Source organism: Cydia fagiglandana, chromosome Z (assembly GCF_963556715.1).
Source record: "Cydia fagiglandana chromosome Z, ilCydFagi1.1, whole genome shotgun sequence".
Taxonomy (NCBI): Eukaryota; Metazoa; Arthropoda; class Insecta; order Lepidoptera; family Tortricidae; genus Cydia; species Cydia fagiglandana.
This window is the reverse complement of record NC_085959.1, coordinates 28997688-29022022: the sequence shown is the minus strand read 5'-3', so window position 1 is coordinate 29022022 and position 24335 is coordinate 28997688. Positions and strand designations below refer to the sequence as shown.

Genomic DNA, 24335 nt, shown 5'->3' with positions numbered 1-24335 from the left:
AATTCGCATCCAATGCCAAGATCGCCATAGCCCCTTTTTCGCCGTTTATTTTACCTGGATTTTTGTTTTTGTCCTTGTCTTATTAATATTTATATTTTCCGGGGTGGTACTATAACTTATCATTTTCAGTTAACACTCGCCTGAAAAAATAGGAACCTGACCCATTATAAACATTTGAATTGTCTTTTATTCTATATTTACGGAAATAAAATGTAGATACCCTCAAATTACAATTTTACGTTCTAAATTTTGAGTTTTGAACAGAAAAGCAACCAAAAGTAAAAGAACTTGCGAAATATAAAAACAAAAAAATACGATGAGTGCCAAGGGAGGTAGGTGCCTAGAATACCTCTCCCCAACAAGTAAGCTAGGCGCAACAGAAAACAAGTTAAGGGTCAAACAGATTACTGTGTCACGTCTCTCCTGTAGAAAAATGTACAGTTCGCGCGAACACACTAGTTTTCTCTCCTGTGGGCAATAGTTAACAGCTTGTGGGCATGTAGTAATAATTTTATCATAGTTCTCTAAAGAAATAAAAGGAGGACCTTTTCACGTGGATAAGGGTTAAATAAGAATATTAACCTTTATAGCCCTTAACTCTTTTGTATGTCTACAGGAGAGACGTAACACAGTAATCTGTTTGGCCCTTAAATGAAACCCCTACCTATTCTAAAATAAATCAATTTATTTTTCAGTGGAACGTATCAAAAGGGAAATCTGTGAGTATTATTATTGTTTTTACCGTCAGTATCATGAAATAAGTCCATATTTGAAAATGTATTACAAATTTATTAGGTATCTATTAACAGTTGTTTGCGACCCCATATTTAATTTTGGTATGCAGCACCCTTGTCCGTGGCGGATCACAGTGTGCCGCCGCAAGGAGGCCAAGCAGCGCCGCCCGCCGCCGCCGGACTGAAATCCACAATAAGCAAAGCTACTTCGGATAGTCAAGAGCCTGTTCAGGTAGAACGCCCACCTGAACAGGCTGGAGGGCAGGAAGGAGTTGTGAAGGGGACAGAAAGCAAGCACAAGCAGTCACTGGCTAAGCAGGACACAGAGCCCCGGCGGCTGGCGTCCTCGGAGAAACTGTCTTTGGTGACATTGAGCAAGTTCAACCTGCTGGAGAACGTTGTTCAAGACCTCAAGGATCGCGTTTATGGTAGTATGCCAAAGAACGAGAAGATATTAGAGGAAGTCAGGTTCGTATGGTGTTATGGTGTAAGGTCATTTGGGACACATATATGCGTCTGATGCGTCTATTAGTAGTACCTAACCTTTTCAACGCCGTGTCAAACACAAAAGCTGTCACTCGGACGCCACGTCACCGAAGTGTCAAAACTGAAATTGAACTTTATGCATATGCACGTAGGTCTATGTTGCTCTGTGATCTGTGACCGATTAATCAGTCTTTGGCGTAGGACCTGCGGTGCGGATATATCGGTATTTGGCGTCCAAAAGTTTAGAGATATCTTCTAAACGGATCATTTTAGAACTATTTACGAGTATTGCAACCTCGGAGTAATTAACAATGGAGACGCCATGTCTAAAATTTTCGGTACAAAATAGTCTGCCGTTTTTTGCGGGGGAGGGGCACATCAAATGTATAGGTACGTCATGTCAGATAAACGTCAGTCCATACATGTGGTTGACCATTGGCCGCCTATTTTCGACAGAGGGGAACGCCTGTTAATGGCGGCTCCATTGTTAATTACTCCGAGATTGCAACCCTCTTTGTTCGAAGTATGGAACGGCTTCAATAGTTATACATAATATGATTCGCTTTGAATCTTCAACCCAGACGCATTTATGCCGGTTGAACGTAGGACAGAAAAATGGCCACAATACAATAATATTATCTGCCTTGAAATATGTATCTCATGATAGACGTAGCCAAAACTTAATTAGTTGAAAATTGACAGTGTTATTTTTGCTACACGCACACACTTATACGATTACCTATAACCTATACCTATGACGCTCGCTTTTGAGACGATGAGGACGAGAACGCTTTATGACCAAGAAATTTCAACAAGATACTGACTGTGTATAAAGAACAAAGACTAGAGGTAATTATTAATTAGCATTTAGACATATATACACGGTGTAACATGAGGAAACCGAATAATTTTAACCACGCATTTCTGGGGTCAAAAGAAGGAAAAAATGTAATATGAGTTTAGGTCAAATTCGCAAAAAAAATTAAAAAAAATTGTTTTGTTTTTTCAATTTTTTGAATGTATTTTTACATAAAAAATAAATGTTATTGGTAAACTTGTTACTTAAAATTGATTTTTACATTTTATTTTCGTAAAATCTTCTTTTTGCAAAGTGTTACTTGTCACTTTTTGACATCTATCAATGAGGATATTTAGACTACGTCCCATAGCAGCAACATTACCATCAAAAAGGCATTTTAAATTTTGTAACAACAAAAACTTGTTTATTTTTAAATTTATATTATCTCTGAAACTAGGCGTTTATTAAAAAAGTTTATAGGACATTTTTGTCTCTAAATATCATCAGGAATACGCTGTTAAAATTATTCGGTTTACTCATGTTACACCGTGTATATATGGCTCCTTTGCGCAGGTCTCAAACAAACTTGAAGGCAATTACCGACATGTGGACAAATTTAAACGTGTCGTCCCGACTGGAAGCGGCCGAGACGGGGCTCACCAAGCTTAGCTCCCTTGTCGAAGACCTGATAAAGGAAGGCAGCGCGAGACCGCCGGCAATAAGGTAATCACTTGTGGTTATGCGGGTAGATTCTTCTGCACCGACCTTGAGGATACGAAGTATAGATTGTATGGAAGTAGCTACTATTAATCTCATATTTTCATAAGATTTTACTTTTATGGTGACACTTTCACAGTCTTCAGCCTGATCATCATCAAGCATAGTAAATTAATAAACTTTTATTCATAAACGCACCACAAGCCCGCAATTAGCTATCGTTTGTCTTAATCTGTCGTTTTGGCTTATGTAATTGTTAAAAAGAGATAATACATAAATTAACTTCTGTTTTTTTGAAGCTTGCGTTTATTAATAACGCCATTAAAACTGCATGGTCATCAAGTTATATTAGTAACTGGAGACGAATTACTGACTTTAGGTACCGAGTGAACACGTATAGTAGATATACCTAGGTTTTTACAGCGTCTTAGAGTTAAACCATATCGGGACATGCTCAGTGTAGGATTTCGTAGTCACCATACTGTCAAAACTGAAAAAAGGCTAAATGGGGGCTATTAGGAAGTATCATGTACATTATAAGCTTAAGGGAGTACCTACCTTTGCAGCATTGTAGGTAGGTACTTCTTTTTACTAAGAGAAGACTTCTTGCAATAACTCTTGTATAGCATGTTCGCTTTAGTTTTCATTTACTTTTTTTGTTTTACAATAAGTAATACACTCTACAGAGGCTCCCATGAGCCGTGGCAAAATGCCGGGATAACGCGAGGAAGAAGAAGAACAAGTAATACACTAATGTTATACATTTTGCGTTTGCGTCAAATCCGGTAGTTCTGTTTTTTTTTTATGTTGTTGGGCCAATTAATAATCCAAGTTTGTAAGTTCGAGCACCGAACGCAACTTTGTAAAAATCATGACAAAATTTCTGACTTTGTTTAAATCTGGGCGATTATAACCCCTAAAGGATTAGTTTTTGATGGTATCTTCTCAGTCGTTTTTAAAGTAAACTAAATTTACTACAATATGAATTAATATGAATTACAACTAGAATTGTCTCTGTAGATCTAGGAGCTTCCGAGATTAGCCTTTCAAAATTTATAAATTTCTGAAATTCACTTCGTAGGCTAAGTGAGTGCAGTGAGTATGCACTTTTGTCTCAGGGGATGCCGCTAGCCTACGAATACAAGTTCGTAAAAATTGAATTTTTTAAAAGGCTTTATTTCGGAGAACTATTAAATGTACAGAGACCATTCTAGTGTCGTACTGTAGCAAATTTAGTCTACCTTAAAATTGGTTTGAAAGGGTACTATCAAAAACTAGTCTTTTAGGCTTATAATCGCCCAAATCTAAAACGAAACTGAAATTATCGCGGCTCTTTCGATTTTTGTCAAAATTGCGTTCGGCGCTCGACAGTGTCGGATTTAGACATTTGCGCCCGTAGGCTATGCCGATTTGCAGCCCCTATCCACCTCGCTTATGGCTTTTTAAAGTACTTTCCAATCAGAGGCATTTAATTAATAGTACAACGACTGAATGAATTACTTATGGTGTCATATTAAAATGCATATAAGGTGACGTCACTATTCTATATACAGATTTAAATAGGCCGTTTTTGTCACTTAATGACGATGCGACCTCTTTATATTTAATCTTCCTGATCTAATCGGCAACTGGTGGGTACCGCTGGGTTTTGGCCATCGAGAGTCAAGGTGAGGCATTGGCAGCTAGTCAGGCTGGATATAGCTATAGTTCGTTTTTTTTAGCATTAGAAAGAACTCCGCAGAAGAAAGCGTGCAGTTTATGTCAGGCTCTTTAATTGTTAATAATTATTGAATTATCTAATGTAGCATGGTCAATACATATAATTTACTTCAAATTATTACCGCTAAAAGTGCCGGATTTGGAACCACAAGCTTACTTCTGCGAAGTTCTTTCTAATGCTAAAAAAAACGGACTATAAGGAGTTCGGTCGGGTCTGGCATCGAGTCTGCTCGAGGGACTGTGCTATACAAATGGAACGCTAGCTTTTTGCCGTATAGTAGACGGAAGCTGCTCCGATAGTGTGGACATTATCGCTGGCATTCCGCTAGGCTCTGTGCTATCCCCAACGCTGTTATTGCTGCATATCAATGATAATCATTGCTATGCAGACGACAATACTAGGGATGCGTATTATACAGGCTGTGTCAATATCCCTCGTTCTATGGTGCTGGAAAGTAATGAAAAGCTTGTATCTGATATCGAGAGCACTCTTCCTGAGTTTCGGCATGGGATCGGAACAATTTAGTGAGATTCAATACCACGAAGACACAAGAATCGCCGACCATCCCAAACTCACAAGCGATAAGCACGTGTTGTGATGAAAAATCGTTTAAATACTTATTAGGGTTCCGTACCCAAAGGGTAAAACGGGACCCTATTACTAAGACTTCGCTGTCCGTCCGTCCGTCCGTCCGTCCGTCTGTCACCAGGCTGTATCTCACGAACCGTGATAGCTAGACAGTTGAAATTTTCACAGATGATGTATTTCTGTTGCCGCTATAACAACAAATACTAAAAACAGAATGAAATAAAGATTTAAATGGGGCTCCCATACAACAAACGTGATTTTTGACCAAAGTTAAGCAACGTCGGGAGGGGTCAGTACTTGGATGGGTGACCGTTTTTTTAGTTTTTGTTTTTTTTTGCCCGGTTTTGATACATATTAGAATTCAGACTAACCAGTACCTAACCATTAAAATACGTAGGCCATACTGAAAGTTTCTGAATTCTGATATATGAAAAGACTTATTTTTTTTAAGTGGCCAGTCCATGAATTTTCAGTATGCCCTAAGTATTTGTCAGTAAGTTTCAGAGTACCTGCGATGTTACTATCATGTGATTATATTTAAATTCATTTCATTCCAGTGCGGCGCCAGCGACCGCGGAAGCGACGGCGCCAGCGACCGCGCCATTGACTGCGCCAGGGACGGCCGCAGGGACAGCGGCAGGGACGGCGCCAGGGACGGCACCAGGGACGGCGGCAGGGACAGCGGCAGGAACGGCGGCAGGGACGGCGCCAGGGATGGCGGCAGGGACGGCGCCAGGGATGGCGGCAGGGACGGCGCCAGGGACGGCGGCAGGGACGGCGCCAGGGACGGCGCCAGGGACGGCGCCAGGGACGGCGCCAGGGACGGCGGGAGGGACGGCGGCAGGGACGGCGGCAGGGATGGCGGCAGGGACGGCGCCAGGGACGGCGCCAGGGACGGCGGCAGGGACACAGGCTACATCGCCGGCAACGCCAATTGAACAGTCAGTGAATTTCTGTAAATATATAATTATTATGCAAAACAAACTGACTACGAGTACTATACATTCTCATATTCCTAATAGTCTAAGATCCCACATATATGGTCGACCTTGTCTTAACTTATATTTTATAAAAGAAAATATGTTCCAGAACATAGATAAGGGTTGCCTAAAGAAATATGGTTAAGGCTATTTTTAATCAATTTTTGAAAAAAAATTTTTTTTTAATTAAACACTGATTTGTCTGACGAACGAAATAAGTTTCAATGGAAAGTATACAACTTGTAAAACATAAATCAACTATAGTTCGTTTTTTTTAGCATTAGAAAGAACTCCACAGAAGCAAGCGTGCAGTTTTTATCAGGCTCTTTAATTGTTAATAATTATTGAACTATCTAATGTAGCATGGTCAATACATATAATTTACTTCAAATTATTACCGCTTAAAGTGCCGGATTTGGAACCACAAGCTTACTTCTGCGAAGTTCTTTCTAATGCTAAAAAAAACGAACTATAGATTGCCTATCTTTTTCCGATCAATATTATGTGTTTGAAGTGTTAAAGAGGTGATTTTATACAGAGATGTGAAAAATACTTTATAAAAAGTATAATACAAAATACAAATACTTCCTTGATAATACTATTTCAAATGCAAAATACAAAATAGTTTTTGAATTTGTATTTAAATACAAAATACGAAATAGGTATTTTCAAAATACTTTTTAAAAATACACATACTTTGCGATAAAAGGTACTCTGAGTAGTGAATACCTAGTCTGAATTAAAAAGTATTACTCGGAATTTCCGAGTTGAAAAGACTCTCTTTATTCTTTGAAATCAATCCTCTCTCTAAAGTGAAATTTTCTAGTTGTTTGCTCATATTAACCGGTAGGATGTAGGTATGGATGATGGTTTTTAACGGCCAACTTTTAAAGCATTAATTTGTAATGTTTTACAGCTAGTATAATGCCTCTCGTTCATCATTTCAGCCTATATACGTCCCACTGCTGAGCATACAGGCCTCCTCTCATGCGCGAGAGGGCTTGGGCTATAGTCCCCACGCTAGCCCAATGCGGATTGGGGACTTCACATATACCTATGAATTTCTTCGCAGATGTATGCAGGTTTCCTCACGATGTTTTCCTTCACCGAAAAGCTAGTGGTAAATATCAAATGATATTTCGTACATAAGTTCCGAAAAACTCATTGGTACGAGCCAGGATTTGAACCCGCGACCTCCAGATTGAAAGTCAGACGTCATATCCACTCGGCCACCACTGCTTGCCTCTGCGGCCGCCAATGCCTCTCGTTAGTGTGATGAAAACGTCTCGTTTGTGTTTCACCAGGGCAGAAAAGTTTGTTCTCCTCTCGTGCCTTGAAACCCTCGCAACACTCAAGATTCCACTTTTTTAACCACTCGCTACGGTTGTGGTCATTTGCGACGTTACTAAAACAGATTCAACAGTTCCATGCTAAAAGAATGAGAGAGTTGCCAGGATTGTAACATCAGAGAAGAGATTGTAACTCCTACCTACATTACCTACCTACTATAAAGTATTTTGTATTTTGAAAATAGAAAATAGGTCCCAAAACTATTTCAAATAAAATACAAAATAGTTTTCTTCAAAAGGTATTTAAATACAAAATACAAAATAGGTATTTTGCATTTTGTATTTGCATTTTAAATACAAGTATTTCAAATAAGTCACATCTCTGATTATATATCGATAATTGCACTCATCTGTCTGACGCTTGAATTTTACAATTTATACATAAAAATGATGGTAATTTTATTGCAAATACAATGGTATAGGGTTGCCTGCGGAAATCCGGTCTCAAATAAGGGTTGCCAGGCCTTTAAATAAAAAAAGAGGGGAAGATGTTTAGCGATAACTCATAAACGGCTTAACTGATCAAGTTTGTTTTAATTTTATTTGAATAAGTTTTTTAAGCACTATTATTAGGATTTTTTCCATATTTTTTGGACAGATGGTTCAAAAGTTAGAAGGAAAAACCTTTTGTTTTTCTTTCTAAACGATTATTTCCGAAATGATTCACGTTATTAAGAAATGTTGTTTACAGACCCCTATTTATTTTGGAAGGCCTATCCAACGACATCCCACACTATAAAGTTGAAACGATAAAAAACTTGTCACACACATTTTGTTTCTTCCAAAGCGATTATTTCCGAAAATATTTACTTTATTAAAAAATGTTCTTCTAAAACCCCTATTCATTTTGAAAGACCTATCCAACGACATCCCACACCATAGGGTTGACATGAAAAAAAAAATCGCTGGCGAGATAGACTACCCATTTTTTTCTAACTGTATTGATTAAAGAAGGACGGGTAGTCTATCCCGCGGGCTAAATACTGTCACGCCAAATATGTGCTAGCCCGGCGGTGAGGGTGTTTATCTTGGATTACAGTGATACAGTAATAATAATTAATAAGGAGCCTAGGGCAGGATTGGTAGAAAACGCTTTAAAATGTTAGTGCTTAACAGTATTCGTTCAATGAACCTTTAATATAGCAGCGACTTGTATATCACACGTCCTTATCAATGAAGCAGAATCTCTTGAAAAATTGAAGGACTCCATAGTTATTTTTAGATTCAAATACTTGTGTCAGATGTGTCAGCTCGATTCAAGCATGGCTTTAGTTTTGGCTTGCTTGTCAATATTACAGCCGGCGGTCTGTTATCCTGCAGTCTGTAGAGAATAGAGAATACAATTCACGCAACTGTACATTCAATTGGCTTTTCTGTGTATTATCTGACTTATCTGTGTTGATAGTCTTGAGTTTTATTTTATTTTTTATTCAATTCATTTATAGATCCAACACTAACATAGAAATTGTAGTAGATCCAGAAAGCCAATTATAGGAACTAATTTTTTAATGTATTTTAACAGATGGCAAGGTGGACAAATTGGTGGGATATTGGGGCCTCCTTACCCATGGGATTTGCTGGCCGCTGAGGTGGCGGACGACAGGGATATGGTGCTGCAACATTTGAATCGCCTGCGCGCCGACCTCGACCTTCTGAACAAAACCTTCTATGATGCCATGCAAAGTCTCCAGACCAAATTAGGTGCGATTTTGTTTGTTGTCGTTGTCACGTTCAGTAAGAATAAAACCTAGTCTAATGGTACCGTAAAAGATATCGATTTGACCCCCATGTACCAACAGCGTAAATTAATGGATAGGTAGGTACTATTAATTTGCCGACATTTTATTTTTAAAGGGCAATGACTTACTTAAATAAGTTTCTAAAATTAGCTTAGCACTATTAATCTTCGCTGAACATATATTATGTATATGAAAGTCACAATAGGTCGTTAATATTAAGGTCCACATCATGGCCTTGGTTTGAGCCATATTGTAAGCAACACCATGTACCTAGTACTATATAGTGGTGATATGTTCAGTGAATGAAATTTTTTACGAAATGTTCAATTATATACTAAAGTTAAGAACTGAAAAAACTTAATACGATAAATAATGTATAACGTAACGTGCGCTACTTGTGCTATATGGTAAATTTTGACAACTAGCTGGCTTATCTTCTGTATTCATGTAATAAATATGTGGACAGATCCAGAGAGTCAAATAACACTGCCGCCACCGCCTCCGACTGTCCCTATAGAAGAGCTGCTTCCCCCGCGTCGTACGCCGTCTGTATTACCACCACCAGTATCAGCATATCCACCACCAACCACCACGCAGGGTAATCTATTGAATTCAGTATTTTAAGGCATTTTTACTATTTATTTCTAGATTTTACCAACAGACCCCTGCATGACCTGCATGAAAGCAGAACATACAGATCTCTGGTAGAGCAGGGTCTACCAGATAAATATGTAAGTAGAGACAGCCCACCGCGCATACGTAATACTTCACTGAAAAAAAAGATCTATCGAGCACACATTAAAATAATTTCATTAAGATTGATTGCTATTGCAATATTAACTCATGTTTGTTCGTTCGTACGTAACGTACTATTAACAGTAAACTTTACTGCTTGGTTCGATATAGGCTCATATGGAACTGTTTAAAGCATAAAGGTCCCTGTACACAATGGGTCAATCTGGGGGACCCATTTATGCGTTAGAGGGAGCAAGTGATATTGCTATCTAATGCTACCTGCGTCCCTTGGACTGGCCGGTGCTGGCCCATTATGTGTACAGGGGCCGTTAAACGTTAATGCAATTTCAATAGGGAGTATTACTGCAATGTTCTGCCGCCAGAGTGCAACACTAATTGGTTTAGTAAACCATGGAGTAACTTATACATACTGGGCTTCAAACAGTTTTTTGACACTATGACATTGATGCACCAAGGCGGACTGTGTGTAGTGTGTGTGGTGAATGTTAGTGTGTAAAAAAACGCACAATGAACGCGAAATCAAGTTCGATTTGGAACTATTTTGATGAAGTTAGTGGGGTTATAACATCTCATCGCATTTCGCATTTATCATCGCATTTATTTGTGATAAACTATAACATACACAAGTACAGAACAACAACAAAGAAAGTTAAACATAAAATAAATAAATAGTTTACCGCGAAATGGTCCCACCTCAGCATAATGCTAACCCAAAAGTCAGCGCCGATCATCAAGAGTATCTAGAGTATCTAGACGGTCAAAGTTTTTTTACTGCGTAATAAAGGCTGATTAATATTTGGAATTCTTGTTTTTAATAGACCTACCCTTAACATCTCGTCCACCTATCACTCAGGCTCTGTTTCTGGTTCCGGTTCCGTTACGGTTCAGTTTCCGTTTCCGTTTTCGGTTCCGTTAAACTAAATTGTAAACATCTGTTTCGTTTTCGGATCCGATAAAATCCACATCCGTTACATCCCTGCTGTATATCTATATATTTCGCTACCTGGGGGCCGATTTTTGAATTTCGACCTCTCAATTTCGTGTATTTCGTTAAATAATATCTCCACTACTGGGCAATTAAATTGTACTAATAGAATTGAAAACGAGTGCTCAATACCACTCAATTCCGAATTTCTATCGTTCGTATTTCAAAAATTAGCATTTCTCCGTTTTCCACGGATTTTCGAGTGCCGAAATTGACCGATCGGAATTCAAAAATCGGCCCCCTGGTACGTGCCAATTACTCTGACTATTACTCTTACTAATACTACTCTGAGCATCAGTTTACTGTGCTTTGTTTTAGGGACTATTCCAGCCCCCAGTACGCCGACGTCGCGTGGGTCCACGGGAGTGTCGGCCTTCACAGACCGTCTGGCGCTGCTCGAGCGTCGCATCAAGGAATGCTGCGAGAGCATGGGCAAGGACAAGGGAACCACAGGGGATCAGGTAAGTCATTCAACATATGAAGCGTCGCGTCCTCTGCACTTCGGAACGCCATCGCCATTGAAACTTTGTATAATGGTGCAGCGGTAAGTGTAGGTAAGTACGTAGCTCGATCTTGCACAATGATCGTAGTCCGCCCTCCGTCAACGAAAACAACGTAAAGACGCCAATTGACTCATTCACTCTGGTTCTACTTCAATCAAACGTTGTATTTTGAATACGATATCTTTTTAAGGGTTCCGTGCCTCAAAAGGAAAAAAACGGAACCCTTATAGGATCACTCGTGCGTCTGTCTGTCTGTCTGTCCGTCTGTCACAGCCTATTTTCTCCGAAACTACTGGACCAATTAAGTTGAAATTTGGTACACATATGTAAGTTTGTGACCCAAAGACGGACATGTAACGTAAACAAATGAATTTTAAACATGGGGGCCACTTTGGGGGGGTAATGAGAAAATCAAAAAATAAAGTTTTTCAAACTATATCGTGTTACATATCAAATGAAAGAGCTCAATGTTAAAATCTCCCCCCCCCCTTTATCTCCGAAACTACTGGGTCTAAAATTTTGAAAAAAATACATAAAATAGGTCTTTACCTATAGATGACAGGAAAACCTACTAGAAATATGTAGTCAAGCGTGAGTCGGACCAATTACTTAGTTTTTGATCCGACCCCTACGAGTTTTATAAAGGCAATTCACTCGCGTTTCACATATATATAAAAAAATATATTGTTAAAAATTTAGTAATATACGGAACCCTTGGAACGCGAGTCTGACTCGCACTTGGCCGGTTTTTTTTTAGAATACCTACTGATAAGTACCTACTTATTTTAAAACATTTTACTGCCATTTGATAACCATTTGCCACTTGTTAGGATTGTTAGGGGTCATCCATTAATTACGTCACACCAATTTCTAGGTTTTTTGACCCCTCCCCCCCCTTGTCACACTTGGTCACATTTGGCAAACCCCTCCCCCCCTAGTGTGACGTCACATTTTTTCTACGAAATCGCCAAATCGAATTAAGTAAGTACCTAAGTATTATTAATATTTTATCAAAATATTTTTGCGATATAAATATTAGTAATTTTGTAATCCAAAACTGCTTAGGAAAGAAAATTAAACTATTAAAAACTATTTTCGTTTTAAAAACTTGTTATTTAAATGTGCAGCGAACAAAATAATTTAAATAAATTTTCGGTTACTGATGAAGTTAAAGTGACGTCACAAAGTTTGTGTCTCCCCCCTCCCCCATGTCACAATATGTCACATTTTCTTGACCCCTCCCTCCCCCTAAACGTGTGACGTAATTAATGGATGACCCCTTATGTGTATTTATAGCGTAGCAAATCTTGATTAGTGCGATGGGATTGGCAAGTAGGAATGCTCAGGAACTTTACTAAAACTCCTGAATGTCTTTCCTGCAGTTGAATAATTTCCAAGACCAACTTGATCACCTAATGCGTCAAGTTGGAGCTCTCCATGAAGACATCGCCGTACTCAAGCTGTCACCTAATTTGGCAAAAGATTTGGAAGGTACATTCAGTACATGATTAGGCTGCGTTCCCACCAGAGATGTGCGCGGTTTTCTATTGGTTATTAACAAACACATCCCTCGCTATCCATCATCGTACATCTCTGGTGGAAACGCACTTAGTTTTACATTTCAATTACTGAGAACTTTGAAATAGCGATAAAATAGTTGGTGGGAAAACTAGTGTCCCTAACGACTCGAGCCCTGTTAGCTCTTTTTTTAGGGCTCGCCTCATCTCTTGACGCCTAAAAGGCTAAAAGCCTTTTCTAAATCATAATCAAAATCAAAAGTATTTATTGCAAACATATTTCATAATAAAGTATACATAATATGGACCAGAGATGTGAAAAATACTTTTCACCACACCAGCTCGGAAAGGCTTACTTTGCACTTCAAAAACTGATAGCAAAGTTGCATTTTATTCACATGTGAGACAAAGTAATCAAATGCAAATTTTGAGTTGGTTTCTTATGTTTGCTGGTAGAAATGACTTTTAAATGATGATTTTGGATGATAAATATTTAATAACATTCATTTGTATTTGATTTGGTTTGATTTTATTTGATATTTTACATTTAATATTTGCTTCAGGTTGGTGTGGTGAAAAATTTTGTGTTTCACTCGGGGGCAAATTTTGTTTAACCCTCGTGCTTTGAAACCCTCGCAACGCTCAAGATTCCATTTTTCGAACCACTCGCTACGCTCGTGGTTCAATTTTGGAATCTTTCGCTTGCTCGGGTATCAATATTAGCACGTGCAGTTAAACAACAACTTTGCCCCCTTGTAAAACAAATAACTATAAAATACATAATTTTTAAGAAAAAAACTAGGGATGTAACGATACCGATACCGATACGATATATCGGCCGATATAATCGGCAGACCGATATATCGGCATCGCCGATTTAAATTCAGCCGATGTTACAGTTTGAAAAGCGCGCAAAAACAAATGACGCTGCTAATAATTTGAATACACTTTGTTTCCATAACAAATAACCCTCCTTTTGCGTTGACGTAGTCGGGTAAAAACTACCTAAAGTGAACTATAATTACTGATTTGGATTAACTTTTGCATTAATTGCTTGGTGGTTACCCCTAAATAAATGTTTTCTTTGATTTTGATTTGGCATTTTTCTTTATTAGTTTTACAGTTTTTGCACACTTCACAAATTCGAGTGTCTATTAATACATATGTATGTTTTATGCATAATAAGTATATAATTCCTTATTTGTTATATCTTTAGCTAACTACTATGCCATTGATATCGGTATCTGTATCGGTATCGCCGATTATTTACTTGAAAAATCGGTATCGGTATCGTATCGGCAAAATCATGTATCGTTACATCCCTAAAAAAAACCCGACTTCTATGGGGCCCGGTGAAAGATTATGGTAAATGGTGCACTATGTAGAAAAGGAAGTAAAACCAGTACTTTCTAGTAGCATTTCGTTTCCGTAAGGGTCGTAGTTCTAGCCTAACCCACTTCTCTGATAGCAGTTCAGTTCTGTGAGGATCGCAGTTCAAACCTAACCTAACCTAACCCACTTAACGGCGCATGCGGTGCGGTGTACGGGGGTTTGAGCGGGAGGGGTTTGGCATCATCATACTTTATGCCTACATTTTATGGTAGGTAATCATAGCGGTTTATTTAGTTTAGGTATCATAGTGGTTTTCCGGGTCAAGGTCCGGGTCTCTGAGTCTGAGTCCGAGTCCAGGTCCGAGTCCGGGTCCGAGTCCGAGTCCAAGTCCAGGTTCGGGTCCGAACCGGATCCGGGTACGAGTCCGGGTCCCAGTCCAAGTCAAAATCGAAATTCGAAATCACCAAACGTGTGCTATGCGTCGTTGAAGAGTTCTGTTCTGATCATCATCAGCAGTTCCACTTCATCAAATGCGACAGTTTTTAATGTAAATGCTTGATTTTATGATGAGAAAATTCTATACGTATGCCTTTAAGATTTGAGGAGTTCCCTCGCTTCCTTATGGATCCCATCAGCAGAATTCGAGCTTGACAGAAATGTGGCTTAAAAACTAAACTTGCTTAACAAACATAACGAAGAGGACAAATCGCCAAACGTGAACTATGCGTCGTTGAAGAGTTCCGTTCTGATCATCATCAGCAGTTCCACTTCATCAAATGCGACAGTTTTTAATGAAAATGCTTGGTTTTCTGATGAAAATACAAAAATCTCTATACGCATGCCTTTAAGATTTGAGGAGTTCCCTCGATTCCTCATGGATCCCATCATCAGAACTCAAGCTTGACAAAAATGTGGCTTAAAAACTAAACTTGCTTAACAAACATAACGAAGAGGACAAATCGCCAAACGTGAACTATGCGTCGTTGAAGAGTTCCGTTCTGATCATCATCAGCAGTTCCACTTCATCAAATGTCACGTTTTTTAATGTATATGCTTGATTTGTTGATAAAAACATAAACATCACTAAATGTATGCCTTTAAGATTTGAGGAGTTCCGTCGATTCCTCATGGATCCCATCATCAGAACTGGATTTTGACAAAAACGGGACCAATCTGTATGCATATACATACAAACAAAAAAAGAATTTTCAAAATCGGTCCAGTAATGACGGAGATAAGGAGTAACAAACATAAAAAAAAAAAACACAACCGACTCGATAACCTTTGGGATTTGGAAGTCGGTTAAAAATACAAATACTTCCTTGATAATACTATTTCAAATGCAAAATACAAAATAGTTTTTGAATTTGTATTTAAATACAAAATACGAAACAGGTATTTTCAAAATACTTTTTAAAAATACAAATACTTTGCGATAAAAGGTACTCCGAGTAGTGAATACCTAGTCTGAATTAAAAAGTATTACTCGGAATTTCCGAGTTGAAGAGACTCTCTTTATTCTTTGAAATCAATCCTCTATCTAAAGTGCAAATTTCTAGTTGTTTGCTCATATTTACCGGTAGGATGTTGTAGGTATGGATGATGGTTTTTAGGGTTCCGTACCCAAAGAGTAAAACGGGACCCTATTACTAAGACTTCGCTGTCCGTCCGTCCGTCCGTCCGTCCGTCCGTCCGTCTGTCCGTCTGTCCGTCCGTCCGTCCGTCCGTCCGTCCGTCCGTCCGTCCGTCTGTCACCAGGCTGTATATCACGAACCGTGATAGCTAGACAGTTGAAATTTTCACAGATGATGTATTTCTGTTGCCGCTATAACAACAAATACTAAAAACAGAATAAAATAAAGATTTAAATGGGGCTCCCATACAACAAACGTGATTTTTGACCAAAGTTAAGCAACGTCGGGAGGGGTCAGTACTTGGATGGGTGACCGTTTTCTTTTTGCTTTTTTTGTTTTTTTTTTTGCATTATGGTACGGAACCCTTCGTGCGCGAGTCCGACTCGCACTTGCCCGGTTTTTATTTAACGGCCAACTTTTAAAGCATTAATTTGTAATGTTTTACAGCTAGTATAATGCCTCTCGTTAGTGTGATGAAAACGTCTCGTTTGTGTTTCACCAGGGCAGAAAAGTTTGTTTTCCTCTCGTGCCTTCAATCCCTCGCAACACTCAAGATTCCACTTTTTTAACCACTCGCTACGCTTGTGGTCATGTGCGACGTTACTAAACAGATTAAACAGTTCCATGTTAAAAGAATGAGAGAGTTGCCAGGATTGTAACTCCTACCTACATTACCTACCTACTATAAAGGATTTTGTATTTTGAAAATAGAAAATATTTTTTACTTATGAAAGATACATAAGGACTGTTCAATTTACTAAGCGGACATACTTTATTCAATATTAATCCTCATTATAAAAACTGACTGATATTATAATGGCTGGTTATAAATTAAACATAGATAAGTCTATCAATTGTTGTGTATACTTTTATTGTTGTCAAAATATTTTTCACGATGGAGCGAATTAATATTGAAGATCGCAAATTAATCTTGCAAAAATGGTGTACAGGCCAATTTTCAATGCGGAAAATTGCGAATCAGTTAAAATGCTCCAAGTCGGCGGTGTTTCAAATCATAAAAAAATTTGGGGAGCATCATACACTCGCCGATCTACCAAAATCGCGGCGGAGAAGTGGCCCGGCAAACCCAAATGTGGAAGAAAATGTCGTGCGGCTGTTAAAATCAAAAAAGTACATGTCGGTTCGTGATATTGCAAAAAAAGAAGGTATTAGCGTCGGCACCGTACAGAATATCAAGAAAAGAAATAACATACGGACATATAAAAAGCAAAAAATGCCGAAGAGAAGTGCCGAGCAGCAACTACGGTCAAAAAAAAGGTGCCGTAATTTATACGATATTTTGCTGCAAAACAAATCGCGATGCATTCTAATGGACGACGAAACGTACGTGAAGTTTGACTGCAGTACGTTACCGGGGCCTCAGTATTATAATGCAGTTGTAGGAAAAAATGTACCAGACTCCGATAAAGCCATAAAAATTGATAAATTCGGGAAGAAGGTCCTAGTATGGCAGGCAATTTGTTCCTGTGGCCTCAAAAGCACGTCTTATTTTGCAACCGGAACTATTGGTGGCGAAATTTATAGAAAGGAATGCATCACCAAACGGTTATTTCCTCTATATAAAAAGCACACTATCCCCCCTCTGTTTTGGCCAGATCTGGCGAGTGCTCACTATGCCGGTGACACAGTGACGCTGCTAAAATCAAAAAACATCGATTTTGTTAAAAAAGACGACAATCCCCCAAACTGCCCGGAGCTCCGCCCCATCGAGCGATACTGGGCCATTGTAAAGAGACACTTGCGAAAGGATGGCCGAGAAGCTAGTACATTGGCAGAATTTAAACGGATGTGGTCTGCTGCTTGTAGAAAAGTGTCAAAAAGCGATGTGCAAACACTTATGCGACGAATCCGGGCTAAAGTCCGGAAATTTTACCGTTCTAATTGAATGTATTGTTCTTGTGTAATATATTACTTTATTTTAATATTGTTAATAAGTATTCACCGTAATAAAAATATATTTGTTCTAAGAAATCCGTAAACGGACCTATTTTTGATGTCCGCTTAGTAAATTGAACAGTCCTTAGATGTCACTGATAAATACCTACATACAAACGTTACGACTTAACTACCTAGAAATGAAATATTTCATCACACTGCAATTTTCGATTACCATGATGTTTATAACCCTTATAGACTGGTCAAATTTTTCATAAAAACGATTTCGACTGGCAAAGCATATTACTTTTTGGCAACCGGGTTTTTTAACCTAATTAGACCCCGCTGAATCCAAATTTGCCGGTTGCTTGATCGAATTCTTGACCGGAAGTGAGATATTTGACATTAAAGGTCCCTTTTTTTCGTTTTTCGTAAATAACTCTTAAAACGGTGGCGCATAGCAAAAAATGTTCTATTACATAAGTAATCTGCATAAAATTGCCTACAAAAAACATTCGGTACAATTTTTCGCTAGGATCAATATTCAAAGAGATTTCAACGCGGGAAATTTAATTATAATTACTTCTAAGGTCCCGTTATTTAGGTTTTCGTAAATAACTCATAAACGGTGGCCAATATCAAAAAATGTTGTTGGACGTTAATAATCTACACAAAATTTTGAATAAAAAAGATTCAGTACACTTTTCGCAGGGATCAATATTTAAAAAGATAATAAAAAGGGAAAGTTAATTATAATAAATTCTAAGGTTCCTTGTTTTTATTTTTTCGTTAATAATTTGAAAAGTATGACTAATAGCAAAAAGAAAATCTTATACATAAATAATAAACGTAAAATTTCCTACAAGAAACATTTAGAACACTTTTCGCTAGGATCAATATGTAAAAAGACAAAGCACCGGGTAAGTTAATAATAATCAATTTTAAAGTCCCTTTTTAGTTTTTTGTAACTAACTCGTAAACGGTGTCCCATAGCAAAATAGGTTTTTAAGTACAAATTATCTACATAAAATTTCCTCCAAAAAACATCTAGAACACTTTTCTCTAGGATCAATGTCCTGTTCTGTTGTTTCTTGTAGGAAATTTTACGTTTATTATTTATGTATAAGTTTTTTTTGCTATGAGTCATACTTTTCAAATTTTTAACGAAAAAATAAAAACAAGGAACCTTAGAATTTATTATAATTAACTTTCCCTTTTTATTATCTTTTTAAATATTGATCCCTGCGAAAAGTGTACTGAATCTTTTAAATTCAAAATTTTGTGTAGATTATTAACGTCCAACAACATTTTTTGATATTGGCCACCGTTTATGAGTTATTTACGAAAACCTAAAAAATGGGACCTTAGACGTGATTATAATTAATTTTCCCGCGTTGAAATCTCTTTGAATATTGATCCTAGCGAAAAATTGTACTGAATCTTTCTTGTAGGCAATTTTATGTAGATTACTTATGTAATAGAACATTTTTTGCTATGCGCCACCGTTTAAGAGTTATTTACGAAAAAGGAAAAAAAGGGACTTTAATGTCAAATATCTCACTTCCGGTCAAGATTTCGATCGAGCAACCGGCAAATTCGGATTCAGCGGGGTCTAATTAGGTTAAAAAACCCGGTTGCCAAAAAGTAATTTAATATGATTTGCCAGTCGCATCAAGAAGGAGAGCGATTTTGAATTTTTTTGTCTAGTCTATTAGGTATATCCACGTCAAATTAAGCCGAATTTGGGCGATCTGCGGAAATAATTCGTGTAGTTTTGAAAAATGATGAAAAAATGTTGCACAGGTCTCCTGACGCTGTACCAAACCGTGCAGGACATGCAGGAGCAGCTGCAGCAGGTCAACGACCTGGCGCGCCAGCTGGCTGGCGAGAAGGACGACCGCCATCAACATATTAAAGTACCTACATAAACCTATAGTTAGTTTTTTTTAGCATTAGAAAAAAGGTAAACAATCTAGATGTGTCTTTTAATTGAAAAACACGTTTTAAACATAAGTCAATATATAACAATTATGAATCTACTGCTTTCATAAGTAATAGTTACTGCTTAAAAAAAAGCGTTTTTCAATTTAAAGACATGTCAATATCGCTTACTTTATTTCTAATGCTAAAAAACGAACTATAAAGCTTTTTTTTATTCTAAAACTGCTCCTTCTACTTATTAATAGACTTTTTTACATTCTTGCACCATGAACAAAACATTTCTTCAGCAAGTTTACTCTCTACTTACTTTCTTTTATTTCTAACATTATAAATATGTACCTACATGAAGGTTTAGTCTGATATTATTAGGTACTTACTAACGTAAGAAGGTGTACACACCAATTTATGTATGTAATTGTAAGGGCCAGTTGCACCAACCACATTTGACAGACTGATAAACGTCGGCCGGCGCGCCCCGGCCCTTTACTATGAAACGTTCCATACATAAAAATTTTGCGAACTCTTTAACGATACGAACAGTTTGGTGCAACCTACCCTTAATGAATTAATGAATTTTGTTACACAAATCATAGGCACTTTTGGAGCAAATTGAGATCCTCAAAACAATCAAAATGGACCGAGAAGACATGGTGGAAGCGATGGCTGAGAAAGCGGACCTGCGCATGTTGGCGCGGAAGGTTTCTCACGACCAGTTTGAGATGGCTTGTGACGACCTCTCCAGAGGACTGGACCACGCCCTCGGGAAGCTCAACACCCAGGTTTGACCACTCAATAGGCGTTATAGCAATGGCTAGACTCTAGGTAACGACCCAGTCGACTGTAACCTTAACCCGGTCTTTCCGTCTTTATCAAAGTTCTCAACTTTGCTTTTCCTGCACCATCAATAATTTGAGTGAACGTAGCATCTTCCGACGGAGTTACTTTGACAAGTTTATTCATTCTCGTCAGGAAGCCCTGTGGCAGCAGGTGTTGGACGACGTGCAGCGCGAGATAGAGAGCAAGCTGGACAAAATGGAGCTATCTCCACTAAAGGAATTCTTCGAAAAAAAATTGCGCTTGTTGCAAGACAATCTGAAGCAAATGGCGTCGCTACGTCGAAATGTTGAAGCAGCGGGCACCAAGAAGCGATTGTTAAGGTTGCCTTCTAATCTGACAGTATTAAAAAATAATTATTCAAATCTAATACAGTACGTAAACCCATTCAGTATACACCTACAAAAATGCATACCCACTTTATGAATGGAATTCATTCACATAATATACACTTCTGCAGCTCGCTTGCTCAACCTGCTCTAGTAAACTAGACCTTCCAATAATTAAGCTTGAACTTTTTCAGAGACGTGAACTGCATATCCTGCGACGCGGATGCCGTGATGTCACTAGAGAACACCACAGCGATGGCAAGCAAACCTTTGCCTGCCCATTTATCTATGAAGCCGTACCTCAGCTATGAACTCGGTAGGTGATGTTAACCCATTGACCGCCACAGATGGCTGACGTCATCGGAAAGTCTTGCCAAGGGCGCCAACGACGGCTACAGCCGTCAACTTCGCCAATTCATTATGGAGTTACGGGAGACTCCCCGTAAAGTTCAATTTCGCTTAAATAATCGCGATCGCCTGGCGTCAGGAGCACGGCATATTCCTTCGCCATCTGGCGTTCAAAGGCTTAATAGGGCGCAGCTTTTATGTTCCTATATATAATAGGGCGTCCCTGTACGTATATATACCTATGTATAATTTGCGCACCCAGATATCGTCGGGTGACCAGCAAAAGTCACTAACACCATTGAAATTATTGGACAATAAACCGTGTTACAAGTGTAATAAAGTGCATTGTTACTTTAATTTTTTGATAGTACTTAGTAACTTTTGCTTGTCACCCGACGATATGTTGTACTAGATGGCCCGGCGAACTTCGTTTCACCTATATCTATCAATTTTTTTTTCAGTCTTAATTTTTTCTATCATAAAAATTTCCCCTGATGACCGTAACAAACACAATAGAAAAAGAATTGGCGAAATTGGTTCACGCGTGATGCCTACATATATCTACTTAGTGGTAAAATTAAACGTATGTACATGGTTATGGCTAAGTAAGTATATCTTATTTTCCACCTCGTGAGTCATGAAAAAAATTAAGGCAATGCGAAATAATTGGGTAGGTAAAGTTTTTTGAAGATAGGCAAATTATATTTTTTTCCGATAGTATTTATTATAGCGATCACGGAAATGCAGCTCTTTTATTTTTATTTCATTTTATTGATTAAATATAATTTTTTAAATGATCGATATGACGTTTGTGAGATGGAATGGCAGATCCGAGTAATTCCTTTGCACGTAGTAAATGGGACGAGATAGAAAAAAAAACGATGTCAACTGTCAGTGTCACTTAGCTCTCATTCCCGAAAAATGACGGACAAGCCTCATGTTACCTTACGAATTGCTATTAATGTTATCATTGAGATTTTCGACGACCTCAGCACGACCCACGGACTTCTGATTCCCTACGACATCTGCGCGTATTTGGACAAAGATTGAATTTACTTTCGATAACTTGGCACTGCATAATAAAATTATTGGACAACGTTTTCTTCCCCACCCCTACACGACGGCCCCTACGCTGACCCTTGGACAGAGTTTTGCAAGAAAAATAAGCGAGTTCATACGAGATTGCGAGCAGATTCTACAAATTTGAAATTATTATCATAACAGTGATAAGCACAATGCCGTTGAATTAGAGGAGCAATGGCCGTACAGGAGTACGTATCCGTGAAATACATAGGTACATAAAACTTTCTTCACTTGTGTTTTGATTTTTATTATTAAATTGCCATGAGCTGTTAAGTTCGTAAACAAGAAATCGGTCTAATTTTTTCTAACAATTTCAACCATCTGTTAGTTTTGTGTGGTTATCCTCATTTTATGAATGTTGTTCTTATTTTCAGGTGGATGTAAACATTCATTGGCGGTATTATACTGATGGCTAATTAGAACCATTGAGCCATGACATACTTCCTTGCAGTGTTATTCGGCTAAGCCTCGAGCATCCTGTGAATCTGAAGGATATAATTATTTCCATAAAAAAGAGCAATCGAATTAGGACCAAGATATCCCGAGAATCTAAAGACATTTTATAAAAAATGCAATAAAATGAAAATGGGAGACTCTCTTATTTTAACAATGTTACAAGATCATGACAATGTTATGGTCTATACTTATTAAAATTTTAAAACCAACATGTCTTTATCTTTGACTTGAACATTTACAAATGATTTGGGTTAAGTTTTATGAAATGCAACTTATGCTAAAAATCTATTATTATTATATGTCAAATTATCATGAACTCGATGTTGCTTAAGGCGTATCCAGATTAGTCAATTTTTCGCCAATCTGATTAAATTGCCCGATCGAATCGGGACGTACGGACGCAAACGCCAATTTGGCTCGCCGAATTCAACCGCCGATAATGACCGATAAAATGAGGTGCGGACACAAGAACACCAATTTGTGAGGCTAGTATTTTCGTTATGGGGCATTTTTTCAATTTAAATGGCTCTAATATCACCATAAATCTAAAATTGGAGATTGACGCCAATTTCATTTCTGATCAAATCGACCGATTTGATTTGAGTTCCGTCTGGATACCGCTTTAGCACCGCGAAAGGGCGCTGCGCGGTGCGCGCGGATTGACGCATGCGCGTACCGTATGCTTAGTATCTAGGGTAATATAATTTTAAAAAATATGCAGATAAAAGGCGGCAAAGTTTATTCGTTGTGCAATACTCAATAAGTTACCGCTTGTTATTTTAATCCTACCAAAAACATAAATGTAAAAAAGGAGAGCCAAGTTCAATACAAAAATTATGCTTGGCTGTGGGGCTCGCCGCAAAAAGAATGGAGATCTAAATGAGTGCCACTGCCAAGTTCTATGCAAAATCCAAATATGTATTTATAGGAACAAAATAACATTATAAACAAGTATTAAACTCTATTTCTTTGCTTTATTGGATACCTATAACAATTGCTGTTATTTAAAAAAATGTGAGATCTTAAAGTAGGTTAGATTTGACTTGGCCAGTTTTCATCATATCAATCATTTTATATATATTGTAATTCTGATAAAACCTGGCCAAGCCAAATCTAACCTACTTTAAGATCTCACATTTTTTTAAATAACAGCAATTGTTATAGGTATCCAATAAAGCAAAGAAATAGAGTTTAATACTTGTTTATAATGTTATTTTGTTCCTATAAATACATATTTGGATTTTGCATAGAACTTGGCAGTGGCACTCATTTAGATCTCCATTCTTTTTGCGGCGAGCCCCACAGCCAAGCATAATTTTTGTATTGAACTTGGCTCTCCTTTTTTACATTTATGTTTTTGGTAGGATATCAATACTTTTTGTAAAGAAAACTAGGCAGGTATTGAGATTTAATGTTTTTTCTTGTGTTTCCGCTGTATGGTTTTTACTTCTGTTCTTTGTATAATTATGTGGTGCCGCGCGCCGCCGACGACACACCGTTGGCCGGTTGTTTAGAGCGTATTACAAGTTTTTTGTATGGGGACACCACTTATTTTTTGACTAAACTTTATTTTAATATAGCAAATATAATAATACATATATTGGGGTAG

At 38.0% G+C, this 24335-nt stretch overlaps 1 protein-coding gene across 1 annotated transcript in view; it reads left to right on the top strand.

Moving 5' to 3' along the window:
- LOC134678107 (uncharacterized) overlaps positions 1-24335 on the top strand; it is a 32173-nt gene that overhangs the window by 2942 nt on the left and 4896 nt on the right. The window contains exons 5-15 of the mRNA XM_063536556.1: positions 845-1202; positions 2593-2742; positions 5602-5985; positions 8896-9074; positions 9579-9710; positions 11172-11314; positions 12739-12847; positions 19539-19651; positions 20270-20455; positions 20646-20833; positions 21034-21155. Of these exons, the coding sequence (XP_063392626.1) occupies positions 845-1202; positions 2593-2742; positions 5602-5985; positions 8896-9074; positions 9579-9710; positions 11172-11314; positions 12739-12847; positions 19539-19651; positions 20270-20455; positions 20646-20833; positions 21034-21155 (2064 nt within the window). The remainder of the gene's footprint in view (positions 1-844; positions 1203-2592; positions 2743-5601; positions 5986-8895; positions 9075-9578; positions 9711-11171; positions 11315-12738; positions 12848-19538; positions 19652-20269; positions 20456-20645; positions 20834-21033; positions 21156-24335) is intronic.